This window comes from Neodiprion fabricii, chromosome 2 (assembly GCF_021155785.1).
Source record: "Neodiprion fabricii isolate iyNeoFabr1 chromosome 2, iyNeoFabr1.1, whole genome shotgun sequence".
NCBI lineage: Eukaryota > Metazoa > Arthropoda > Insecta > Hymenoptera > Diprionidae > Neodiprion > Neodiprion fabricii.
Window position 1 is genome coordinate 28,601,939 of NC_060240.1, and position 13,188 is coordinate 28,615,126.

At 40.6% G+C, this 13,188-nt stretch overlaps 1 protein-coding gene across 4 annotated transcripts in view; it reads left to right on the forward strand.

The window, feature by feature from the left end:
• The window catches only part of LOC124175171 (glutamate-gated chloride channel), a 97,074-nt gene that overhangs the window by 65,072 nt on the left and 18,814 nt on the right, over positions 1-13,188 (forward strand). Inside the window, exon 4 of one of the 4 annotated variants that reach the window (XM_046555149.1) lies at positions 346-413. The exons of 2 other annotated variants lie outside the window; for them this stretch is intronic. In XM_046555149.1, coding sequence (XP_046411105.1) covers positions 346-413 — 68 coding nt within the window. Of the gene's footprint in view, positions 1-345; positions 414-10,364; positions 10,433-13,188 lie in introns of all 4 variants that reach the window. One more of the 4 variants, XM_046555148.1, reaches the window with a different exon arrangement.

Genomic DNA, 13,188 nt, shown 5'->3' on the forward strand with positions numbered 1-13,188 from the left:
GTTTAAATCTATATTCTACCGTCGTCGCCAAGCACAAGCGAATTTCGGAAACCGATGTTCAGAAACGAAAAATCCAACGACCAGGAGGCTTAGAATGAGAAATAAAACGAATTGACGTACAAACATATATACTATATGTATATATGTGTTATGTACATAATACGTGTAACCCGTGTGAAGTTGTCATCGTTCGCCTGTGTCACCTCCTACATACACATACATATATGGTTGATATCTTTGAGAATAAAAATGTTGCCCCCGCCCCCACCCGCCCCCTGAATTATCCAGAATCCACGCTATGCCGTAGCTTAACTCATTAAGGGGCTGTGTTGTTTTTGCCCTTAGATGGGCCGGCCATTGTCCGGGTTAACCTGTTTGTACGAAGCATTGCAACAATTAGTGACATCAAGATGGTAAGTACGCAGAATTATCAGCGGAAACGGTATGCGAGATTGATCGCTTCCGCCTGTATAGAGGTGCAAGTAGGTAGAATTAAAGTTTATGACGTAGCTGTTGCAAGCGGCAGCAAAGCCACATTATTATCATTATTATTATTATCATTATTATCATTACTACTACTATTCTTACACGTAACCAAATATAAATATACTATGTACGTCCCGCAAGCATATTCCTCGTCATTCCCGTTATTGTTATTATTTTTATTATTATTGTTAATATCATTATTATTAATGTTACACACGATGTAACGTGAGAAACGGCATTATACACACATATTTATCATCAATTATCAACGTTTTTATAAGCATATAAGCAAGCATCATAGGATTAGTCGCTACTTGTCGCGGGGTGGCCAATTTATTTCAACCACCGTCCGGATTTCCGCCCCGCCTCGCCCCGCCTTGCCCGACCATCCCCCCTCGCCTCGTCATATCCGATACATGCGGCATTAGGGCTGAAACCCTTTCAGGGTTAATTGCCCGGATTAAAACTTTCCACTTTGTAGAAAAAAAATAAAATAAAAATAAAAAAACATATTAACCTCGATACATTTATACTCTTTCCTTTCAAATACCTTTCGGCAAAATTGGGCAATATTCTTCTCGACACGGGCTTTGCGTAAAAAGTATATAGTATATATATAGATGGATAGATATATAGTATAATAATGTAATGGAAAGGCGTGATAAAATTTGGGCAGTAATTTTTTAGAAACTTGTTTTGTTTTTTCGAACCTTCGGTAAAAGTTCAGCCCGTCAAGGAACGCGATTTTTCACTTTTTACATCGTTCATTTGAGGGCGGTTATTCGGGGGTGGTATTTTTAACTTGGTTCACCCTGCAGACACAAACATCGACACATCATTCGATACGTACATGCGTAGGGATGGATATAACGCATACCGGATGATAATTCCGGATTTGAATAAACCTCGAATACATTTCGAGATGGTTGAATAAAATCGAGGATACAATTAACGTATTTTGAAAATTGACCGAAAACAATTTTCACCGTTTGCAGTCCTAGCCTCGATTCGACAAAAGTCTATAAATGTAAGTATACTGTGTATTGTGTTCTTTGCTCTCTTGACAAACGTCGAGCAAAAACAAAAAAAATCGGAATAATCAGCCTGCGTATAAATTATATGCAATACCTACGCGATACTTATTCACCATACATAATACCGTCATCGCACAGTTATCTAATATACCCCGAATCCCAACACCAATAGAAGTTTAGATAGCGCGGCATGCGGCAGAAGTCAACCTCATTATTTCGTACCTTGCACTTTTCAGCGCCATCACTACACACGAATAAATATAGGTATACATATACGTGTGTCAAAGAACCTGTTAAAAATCACCTCGTCGCGCGTAAGTCCGTCCTCCCCACCTTTTTATTTCCCGCTTCACGTATCTTATACCGTATTTTACCCTGTATTGTTTTCGTCCCGATGAAAAGGAGAAGAGAACCAAAGGCAACAAATCTATCGCACGACGTTGAGACACACGAAAAAATGTGAAAAGCCAGCATTTTTTACCACGCTTTTACACCCCATATACCTACTTGTCTATACACGTTACACATATTTTACGTCAGAGTATACGTTGTACGTGTCCGAACATAATTCGCGTTCACGGGCGATCTCGTTGCGGACGGGGTAAAATAATATCAAAAAGTCACGGTTTTACGCTTTTTCTTCCTGTCTCTTTTTACTATCCCCCACACCGACTTGCCTCTCTTTACATTTTCGACGCGTAACACGCAATTCGCTCATCACCCACATAATACGTAGGCGTGCAACGGTACCTGCAGATCGATTCAGGAGCGATCGCAGTTCAAATGAATTATAAATCAATTGAATCGTACGCATGTTACACTATGCAAAACATACATCTACCAAATACAATGGCTTATGTACACGGTAAATATAGATATATCTGTATTACACCTCTACAGCAAAGGTGAAATAGGGGAAAGGTATAATTAGAGGAGTGAAAATTGCGGAGGTGGTCGTCGATCGAGGACGACCCCCATTGACGCGCGAATTAATTCGCCTCGAAAGGTTGTATATATATATATATATACATATTATACATACGTACACATACTTACACATACGTACCCACGTGTTACCTACGAAAATGGTTACACCTACGTGTATATGTACATATATGGGTATGTAATACACGCATTTGTAGGTCGACCTGCAGGGCGATAAATGCGTGCTGCGCAAAGTGTCGTAGGGGCTAGAGAAGGGATTAACCTTTCGGCAAACAGCGAGGATCACTTTGCCCATATCTATACCTACGCACAAACATCCCCCTTCCCCGTTCACACACGTGAAGATATAATGTATGGGGTGGAAGGTGTCCGTGCATCAATTACTCAAGCACCCCTCCAGCCGACGGTCACGACTTCGTTTTGTCATCTAAAATACTGTAAACAAGAGTCCGAGCAAAAAGCGAACGGTGACACAAAAAGTTTCCATCAATTCTCGATATTCTTATTGCAGTCTGAACAGTTTTAATTGCCGTGAAACATTAATTGCAGGTAACGATAACTCGTTCAATATTTATTCGCACGTTGACGGTCTCGGAAAAGGGAGGAAAAACATTAAAAAAAAACAAAAAATAACTCTTTATCGCAGGCATTGAAAATTTCTATAATACGAAACAAAAATATAAATTCACGTCGTATGTCGGGACAGTTGTTTACTCCGGAAATGATTTTGGATTGAAATTGTCGGAAAGAAGAAGAAGAGGAAGAAAAAAAGGGGCACATTGCGCTTACTTTCTTATTTTGAAAAACATTTTTCCCTGAAACTTTTATATTTCTCTCCCCAACTTTGCCAGCATATTGCCGTATAACGTAAAAGTTTTCCGTACACACACGCGCACGCTTCTACTCGTACAAACGTATACGTATATATATATAATATATATATATATACATATATATCACTTCATTATTTATACATAAAAGGCTTTTGCGTAGACTGCTTCGGTTCAATGGAAAGTTCTGTGATATTAGCTTGAAGAAAATTTCCGAAAACAGCAACCGCGAAAGGAGAAAGAAAAAAGGAAAAGAAATCGAGAGTTAGAATCTCCAACGATGCGGAGAAACGGAGGTAACGTCGAGGTCGAGTAACTAGCCTGCCAATTAAGAAACGCGCGACGAAGTGTTCGAATAACAGCCGGGAATAAGGCAGACGAAAAACGAAAGTCCCCAATTTCCGTTCGCAGCTGTAGGTAGGTACGTGTTTCCCTTTTCGCTTCAAACACACGCCTATCCTCTCAGGTGGAAATTGGAAAGCTCGATCGAACACGCAACGCGGCGCAGATTGGCGCGCCGAGGGGTTGAACCGAAAGGTAACAAATGAAGGAAGCAGAGGAAGAGGAAGAGGATGAGGAGGATCGGGAGGAGGTGGAGGATATCGGTACACGTGGAAACATCCGTTTTGGCGCGGCCAGCGTCTTGTCCTGGTTCATGTAGGGCGGCATTCCACCCAAACACTCTGTATGGCTCAGGACGATACGTTTGTCTCGTTACCGCGACGGGGGTGAAGGGCGAGGAGAAGACCTGCGATCGCTTCGAAACTTCCACTTTCGAGGAACTTCAAGATATATCGAAGAGAGAAATCGCGGATGGACACCGTTCAGGAACAAAACCGAACACGTCTAAGTCTGTTCGATTCAGCCAAGTGTCGATAATCGCACCTTAGAGGTGGTTAAACTCGGTTCACTCTCAACGTCTATTGCATGGATTCGGTGTTAATAGCAAATACCGGTTCAACGCCAAACTTTGACACTGCTTATTCACACCGAATACGTGCTACAACGGTGCGAAATCTAACGCAATATTTTTTATGCGTGGCGAGCATGTTTCACCCGTTTTTCTATACCTGTTTCCCGTACGCAAAGTACCCGTTTCTGTACTGAAAATACTACTTTTAAGTCCTAGGAGTTAAAAGTGGTCTTTTCTGTACTGCGCGCATACGCTTTCACGAACAAATTTGACATTACGTGACTTTAACCTCAATTCCGTACTTGGTGAAAAAACGCGTATGATACTTTTATCGTACAAAGAATCGTGTGCAACAAGGGTGCAACGGTTTTTTCGCCGCGCGTATTTGCAATATTCATCTACGACTCATGCTGCAAACTTACGCTCGGCCCGAAAAGACCGAGTTTGCCTCCTTGTTGCACAATGTATTATCGCTCTGTATGGATTGATATAGAGAAATAAGTAAACGACGGTATATTTGCGATTCGGTGCGTCGCCAGGGATTTTGTATTACGTAACCGGGGGGAGATTCGAGCGGGTTTTACCGGTGTGCAAAACATTTATATACATGTTGTTAGAAACGTCTGCGACAGTTATTTTCCATGGCATAATGACAGCGTTTTATTTTTGGACACGTAATTCCGTGACGCAGCTTAATCCGCGAGTACCGTGCATGCCTTGGCCGTCGCAAGCTCGTCTAAGAATTTGCTTTTGTTCGTCTCGAGTGCCCGGGAAAGCCGCGGAACCTGGAGAAGGTCCCGAGTCCTTTTGCGACGCATTTAATTACGGTCAATTATGAATGTCCCGGAGTTGAGGAAACCGTCGAATATTTATGTCACGGTACGACGTAAGTTAACAATACGGCCGCCTGCCTTGCAGACGTTGCCTGGGAAATGTCGATACACCCCGAGTCTCATGTTTCATGTTACACTCGCAAACAACTTGCCTGCGCAAAGGATAAACACGCGATGTGAGATTCGCGGAACAACGATTCCTCGAGTTTGCGGATTTCGGGTATTACGCGGGACGAGAGAACCGAGGAGATTAATTGCGATTCCGGAAACCGACGAGTTCGCAAATTTCGCACGCGGATGGTTCAACTATGTCACGATACCTGCGGTAACGCGACGTTACACAGAGTTAATTAATCAGGAATTTTCAAGCTCTTAAGATCTTCCTCTTATTCTCCTACGGAGCGGAAATTAAACTGACAACAAATTTACCGTACGAACTGTCGAGATAGAAATATGACGTAACGACGATTCGAAATTGCAACTGAATTCAATCGAGTCGAATTTGTTGTTAGTCGAAACAACGTTCCGTTGATACAGAAAAAACTGAAAAACTATAAATTTCAACTACAGTAGCACAATTATGGATGACTTTGAAGAGATTTCATTACTGAATTCTGCATTTCTGCAACGAAAAAATCGCATCGTTTCACCGATTTTAATGAGCGAGTTGGCTCGTTTGTCAGTAAATGAATTCTCTGCAAATTTATATAATCAGGTTTTGGATAACGCTGGATTAATTTTTTATCGAGGTACAGGTTCACCATTCATCGCTTGTAATAATTTTTCAAGCCAAATAGAAATGACTTTCTTACGGTTTTCAGAAAATTTATCTACCAACGCAATCAGCTCTAGTTCAATAAGACGGAGTCAAACGACGCGACGTTCCCGTTGCAAAAACAATTGCACGGCGTGATCTTTCAAAATTCGCAACCTCCAGAATAAAAAATAAAAATAAAAAATCAACAATTCTGCCATCGTGGCTCAAACGTATGATTTGAATTTTTTATACCTCGACCAAATTCAACTCAGTTACTCTTCCAAAGCTTCGTCGTATCGTATTTCCGTCTTGACGGCTCTTCGACCGTACTGTACGTTTGATAGCTATTATACATCCCTAATAGACGACCGCGAGGCTGCCATGGCGACATCGAAAAGAAAACAAACAATATTGTAGACATTTCGATGCTGCGCGCCTCCATCGGGCCGCTATGTGATTTAGAATTTAACGAGAATGCGGCTGCGGCTGCGGCGAATGTGGCGCGGAATTGCCGTACAAGTTGAGCTAAATGGAACGAACGTTTTATCGTTGAAAAGGCACACCGTGCCCCCTAATCTATCCGCGATCCCGTCGGCTCTGCATGCCTTATACACTCCCTGCAGACAAGCAGATAAATTTAATCAACCGGCCGCGCATGTTTGTACTTTTTAATCAGCGTTTAGCGATCTCAAATGTGTACAGTCGTCGCAGCTGAATACGAAAAAAAGAGGGAAGATAAAAAAGAAACAAAAAAAAAAAGAAAAAGAAAAAAATACCGGCAGTGGAAAAAAACGAGGAGAGAAACTGTCCGGTTTGACCGTAATTTATCTGACACCCGATCGCCGTTTTCGACACGCAATTTCACCCTCTGCGAAATTAGTCCAAGTTGCGCGCCGGTGGATATCAGATAACTCCCGGTTTCACAAATTCGAAACGATTCGACCTGTAAGCTCTTGATTCTGATCACTCAAGTTTCGGTGCTGCATTTTTTGGAAAAAAAAAAAAAAACATACCTGAGCGGTTTTATTGTATCACAAACGACAATGTCGAGGGTGCGATTGCTTCGAAACACCGTTCAGCTCAGCACGCGACACTTTTTAACACTCCGCGTGTCGTTATCGCTGATTTTTTCTTTAGCCTTCCGATTGTTAACGAAGCAAACAATTCGGATTGTTAGTTATCGACACATCTTGCAATCAGATATTCGTTTACTTTAATTGAAAGTTTACTAACCCTTAGGGCAAAAATATGTCGTTCCGGATTAGATTTGGGTATGCTAACGCGCACGCTGAGAAATTCTGAACTTATTAAGAGTGCGGGAATGAAAATGGGATTGTAGTGGAATTGTTATCGATACTTGCAATTCGGATAATTCGAGATTCTTGAAATGTATTTAACATTTATACGCACCGATCCTATTTTCATTCTAATCTGAAAATTTCAGTATATATTCCGAGAACTCTACTCTTTTCCACAAAATTCAATCAGATTTTTCACAAAAATAATACATTAGGTCATACTTTGCTTGACGATAAAGAGTGTTAAAAATTCGGAGACGAAGGTTCAATTCGAAAACGTGATAAAAATCTATCAACACGTTGCCTGGCATACGATGAAGCCAAAAAAGCCCGAATATCGGTGGATTATCATATTTCAATTCGCAATCACATCGAAATTGCGAGTCTAAAAAGCTGGCCGAAAGTTATTGCACGGGTATTTAAGGGACCATAAGGAAAGACTTGCTTTTTTTTTTTTACAATACATCTTCAAACTTCGGCTGTGCTTCGTAAATTCAGTCAAGCTATCTTTCGGAAATGGTATTTCTCAATTTCTAATTATTTTTGTGAAACGATGCGATACTAGGTGCTTTTTTAGATCGCAATTGATATATCGAAGGTGCAAGATTTCTGGAGCTCTTTGTCCCAAAAGGTGCCCAACGTTACAACGTTACCTAAGTTTCGTGAGAAGACGTCAGGGAGTTCGAATTTTCCTAGCGAGAAAAGCCAGAGAATTTTATTCCGTTCACACGATAACTGCGAAAGAATAACGACGATCGAGAGTGAAAACTATCGGACCCTTAGCTTCGGATCAGGACGCCGTTCGCCTTTCTTAATCTCATTACAGCGTAAAAGTACGAAGGAGGGAAGGAAGATAATAAAATATGAAACGTAACCGCAACAAGTGAGGCCGCGCCGGGTGGATTTGAATAACTTGACGTAGTAAAAAATGCGAAAACGTAAAGGGAGGGAGAAGGAGGACGGAAAAATAACCCGGCACACTTCGCTCTCGGCACTAACGTAAAGTAGCCCGAAACCCGGCCTGTCCCGTACAAAAGCACAGCACGTATCTCGGGCCATTCAAGTTGATGAATCGCTGATGCTTGGTCAGGGACGGGGCTCGGAGTCGGACGGAAGTTCGGGGGGCCCCGGAAGTCTCGGTGAGAAATAGAAGCCACTTGTGCGTTCACTCGCACTTCCGTGCGGGCTTCGTCTGCCCTGGCAGTGAGTAGAAGGTATCGCCACCGGGAAGAAGAAGGCGCCGCCCCAACCGCCGGCTCGACTACTTGGCCGCCCTTTCTATTCCTCTTTCGAACCGTTTGGTCGGCGCTTTTTCCTTCTTATTCTCATTCTTGTACCCTCTGATTCTACTCGCGGCGCATTGTTACACGAACACCGTTATGATAGTTCGCAGAAATGTGATCGTTAGTGCGAATGGGAGTGAAACGAGAGAGAGTAAGTGAGTGAGAGAATGCGAATTTATTTTGCGCCCTGGGACAAGTCCCTGTCGAACACTAAGCGCGTACAATAGTATAATAGTAAAGCAGTAATTCAATGTCCGTACGGGAGTTTTGCAATATATATGTACGTGTATAGAAATAAATAATGTAAGTAAAAATGAATGGAATAAAATTAACAGAATACACAGAAGATGTCGCAGAACGGAAATAGAGTCAGATTAGAGACACTGGATGATGAAACAAGTGAGGTAAAAGGTAGTTAAAATAAAATAGATGAGTTGTAAAGAGAGGATAAAAGATAAGTACATAGATAGACAGATAAATGGGATGGACAGCAGGATCAGGCAGAAGACGATAGGGTGTACAGAAAAGAAGAGCGACATTTCAGGTACAAACGAAGCATCGTTTAAAGTCACAAAAGTCACTATAGTGACACTTTTTTATTTATTTTTTTTTGTCATTTTTATTATATCCCATGCAAAACTTCCCGGACTTGGTTATTATCTAAAAAGTGAATCGCGTGACTGGAAGGGACGAAAGGATACACGCGAACCGATCACTGCTGTCGAAGAAGAGCTACTCGAGTCAATAGTGGAATTTTAAGACCATTTGCATGACAGTTAATAAATGCGGATAAGGCGCTTCCTGAAAGTCTTGATCGTGGTGGTTTGTCGAAGGGACGCAGGAATATTGTTGAGGAAGTTCGGGGCGAGAGAGAAAGAGAGAGAGAGTGAGAGAGAAGAAAGGAAAAGAAAAAACATTGCGTTTTTCATCATTTTTACCCCTAAACCGAAGTGTTACAACATCTCCGTAACAATGATGCGCCGATCGAGCCACGATGAGAAAAAAAGCGACCGAGGGAAAAGAGCTGAGTGAAATAAATAATATGAAATGACGCCTGACAGAAGACGATTGCTGGTGACTGATGATGGTGACGAGGTTTCTTATGTTCTTGGGAGGGTCGAAAAAGAGATAAATAACCGTTTACCAAATTTCATATGGCCGCAGAGATGCGTTTTTGGGGGCTGCTTAAGCCCTCATTTTTCATTCACTTGTCGCTTTTGGTTACGATCAATTTTTTTTTCTTTTTTTTTTTTTGTTTTTATCAAACAAAAATGGTAACAACGCTACCAAAAGCTGATCATACAAGGAGAATAATTTTTCCGCAACCGACTTAATTGCGTATACTCGAACTCCGTCGATCGGCTTATCCAAATTATTATCTAAATGAATTTTTTCTTCTCTACTCGACCGGATTTAACGCAACGTTCAACGAACTACATTAATGGCCGTAAAAATGTTCACTCGGTACATATTTCGCTGATCTCCGGGTAAAGATATCGAAATATTCGCGTGGGTGTAAATATCATGCGAATCATGCCGGCACCCTTTAGATATTATAAACTAAAATACGCACGAGGGTTGATCGCATGAAATATACGACGAACAAAAGTATACAGGTATACGTATCACGCGAGAAAAGGAGCGACGATTTACGTTTCGCCGACGCTGCAGCGTAAGCCGATAGTCCGTCGTTTCCGGTTACCTCTAGGACGACATCCTGTCCGTCTATAACTCAATCGCAGTACATACTTATAAACGTAGATCTATACGTACGACAGATTAAATATGTACGATACGACGAATGGCGGGCAGAAAAGCGAGAGAGAAAACAGCCTCGAAGTACACATTGTAGGTGTGAGAGGCTGCAGATGATTATATGATAAACGGGCTGCGGAATAACATTTTATCCCCCACTGATGGTTATTTCGTAATTAAATATTCCGCTAAGTGTTTTATTAATGGATGTGTTCTGTTTGCTATGTTAGATGGGCCCGCGGTTGTCCACGTCAACATATTTGTTCGAAGTATCTCAAAAATAGATGACGTTACCATGGTAAGTGTTAACGCCCTGAAGAAAAAATAAAAGAATAAAAATAAAAATAATAATTCTTATATTTTTCTCGACGTATTTTTCGTTTAATTTTTATTTTCATTTCGAGTAAGGAAGCTAAATTTCATCATTCATCATTGTATAATACATTGATTGGAAAGCGTTTTGGGTGTTCGTAATTATCATCAGCACATGTTTTTATATATATATTATATATGTATATCATACTTGAATTGTTTGTTGGTTTCGGTTTCTTCCTATTCTTCTTCTTCTTCTTCTTCTTCTTCTTCTTCTTCTTCTTCTTCTTCTTCTTCTTCTTCTTCTTATTCTTATTCTTATACCTATTGATTTTTCATCGTTAAACCTTTCTTATCCACGTTATAATATTCATGTAATGTCAATATTATATAAATTTCTCGTTACGTATTGTATGTATATTCGTATACATGTCATGTATACGATTTATCGAGGGCTCTGTATCGTATGTATATAATTATATATACACACACAAACATGCAAACCATATATGCCCTGTGTACAGGGCGTTCGGTGCCAATTCGACCGACGTTGAACATAAACCATGTCAGATCTGATTCTCGTCTTTCTTGTACATTATTTTTTCAATTTTAAAATTCATGCGCGTTATTTCAAATTTTCTCCACCCAGACGTTATCCATTTATAATATTCCGAAGCCAAAGAAAATTATAATTCGGAATCTGACATTGGATTCGAAAAAGTTTGGAAGAAACTGTGAATGCATTTCACAAAATTAGACCAAAGTGCATCGAATCGTGAATGAAATTTGCGACGGTTGGTCGAGTTTTCACGCAACGGAATGTCACACTGTATATATGTATACATATAAACCGTCAAACGTGAAAACTTTTCAATGTATGTACTTCCTAACTCTTATTTTTATTTCCACCGAAATTCTTTTCTTTCCTCGTTTCCGAAATAGTTTATCTCATTATTTTTCCTCTTTCCGTTACACATGCCATACACACACGCATACATATATACCCACAGTTGTTTCTTTCTTTCTCACTTTCTTTCTTTGCATTTAGGTAGTATATACATGTAAATATGTATAACGCATATATAAATATAATACCTGTATATACGAGGTTTTCTCTTCAAGTTTTTTGTGTCTCAAAATTAAAATTAATTGTATATCTACGAACAGCGTGACGTATACTTGTTAAAAAAAATTAAAAACCACCTCGGCTAAAACCGTCCATGTAAAATCGCGAGGATCCCCTCTGCTCGACTATTATACACTTTTTATCCACCGACCTTAAGCTCCCTGCATAAAGTTCGCGGTAAGAGAAAGGCCGAATTGAAATAGCGACGCGACGAAGAGGGCGTGTAAAATTTTGGTCAAGACGAAAGAGGCGCGTCACGCTGTGCGTAGATTATGCTAGTTAAATTAGTGTCGCGCATCCGCTGTTGTGTATAGTAGAGATCTACATTTACCATAACTATTATACCTACATATTATACCCATTTAATTTAATTACTGTATAAATCGTACACTTATTGTAAAACCACCAACATGTTGTGTCGTATAAAACTCAGTCACACTGACACCGGTTCTGTCGCATTGACGTCGTTGTTGGTAAGAAGCAAACCGATGCCGCTGTGTCGTTCACGTTTGCAGGTGCAACGGGGGGTAGGAATAGGAACAGGCGTTCAGAACCTGTTAGTGGAGGACGATCTATGCGCCCTCTATCACATCCTACGGATGATCGATCGAGGCTTAACCATGTTGCCGCACAGTCGCACGTAATTCAATCCCGATACTGTAGATCAATTCGCAATTTACCGGGTCGAGATCATTCCTGTGGTTGTTTGATAGGGTGATCCAGAAAATTTATGCTAGCTCATTAATTATTCTCAATGATTTTGAATTTAGATTACCGGTGAAATAGGCCGATTCTTGAAACTGATCAGGTGTATATATGCAAAATTAATTTCTCATGTTTTATTAAAACGTTTATGATTTTCAATGCATGATTGTAGGCTGCGGTATATTTATCGTTAAAATCTATGCGAATTTATGCTCAACTCATTCCGTAGAAATTATAAGAACACGTTCCCTCGGGTTATTTTTCGAATCATTCTCCGTGAGCGTTTTCACATCAAGTACCTGTTGAGACCGTTATAACGATTGTTCTAAACACTTTGAATTGAAGAATAAAACAACACCTATTTCACACGTTTTTATTCTCTCTGAATTTGGATCGGTCACTTCGGATTTGCTGTATCAAATTTCGCAATACCGAAGTTAGATTCGTAATCAGCGATCGCTCTAACTCGGTGTGATGAAAAAAATTTTTTTAAAAAGTCATACAACTTACCCGATGTCTTTTTTTACAGTATTGAGTTTGCTAGTTGAAACTCGATATTTTTAACTCATCTTCGCAATCAACGGTCCAAGAAACCTTGAAACATATCCTTGCAAAAATTCCTGGCTAATCTAACGTCCAATTACCGACACGCCGGCAATCAACTACACTCGCAGACTCGATGTCGCTACATTTCCGCAATAAAGCTTCTGCGCGTCGATGCTGAAAACATTGCAGAGCGTAAATCAGTCGCGTCGCGAATACCTTACGCATCGACCTATTTTACCGGTCTGTCCATATCAGGAATCGAAATGCTCAGTTTCTACTCGCGCATACGTCGGAGGCTGACGAACACGCCGCGAGAACGATTGCGTGGGTGCGTATGGGTGTGTAAACGGGAATGCATCCAGTGT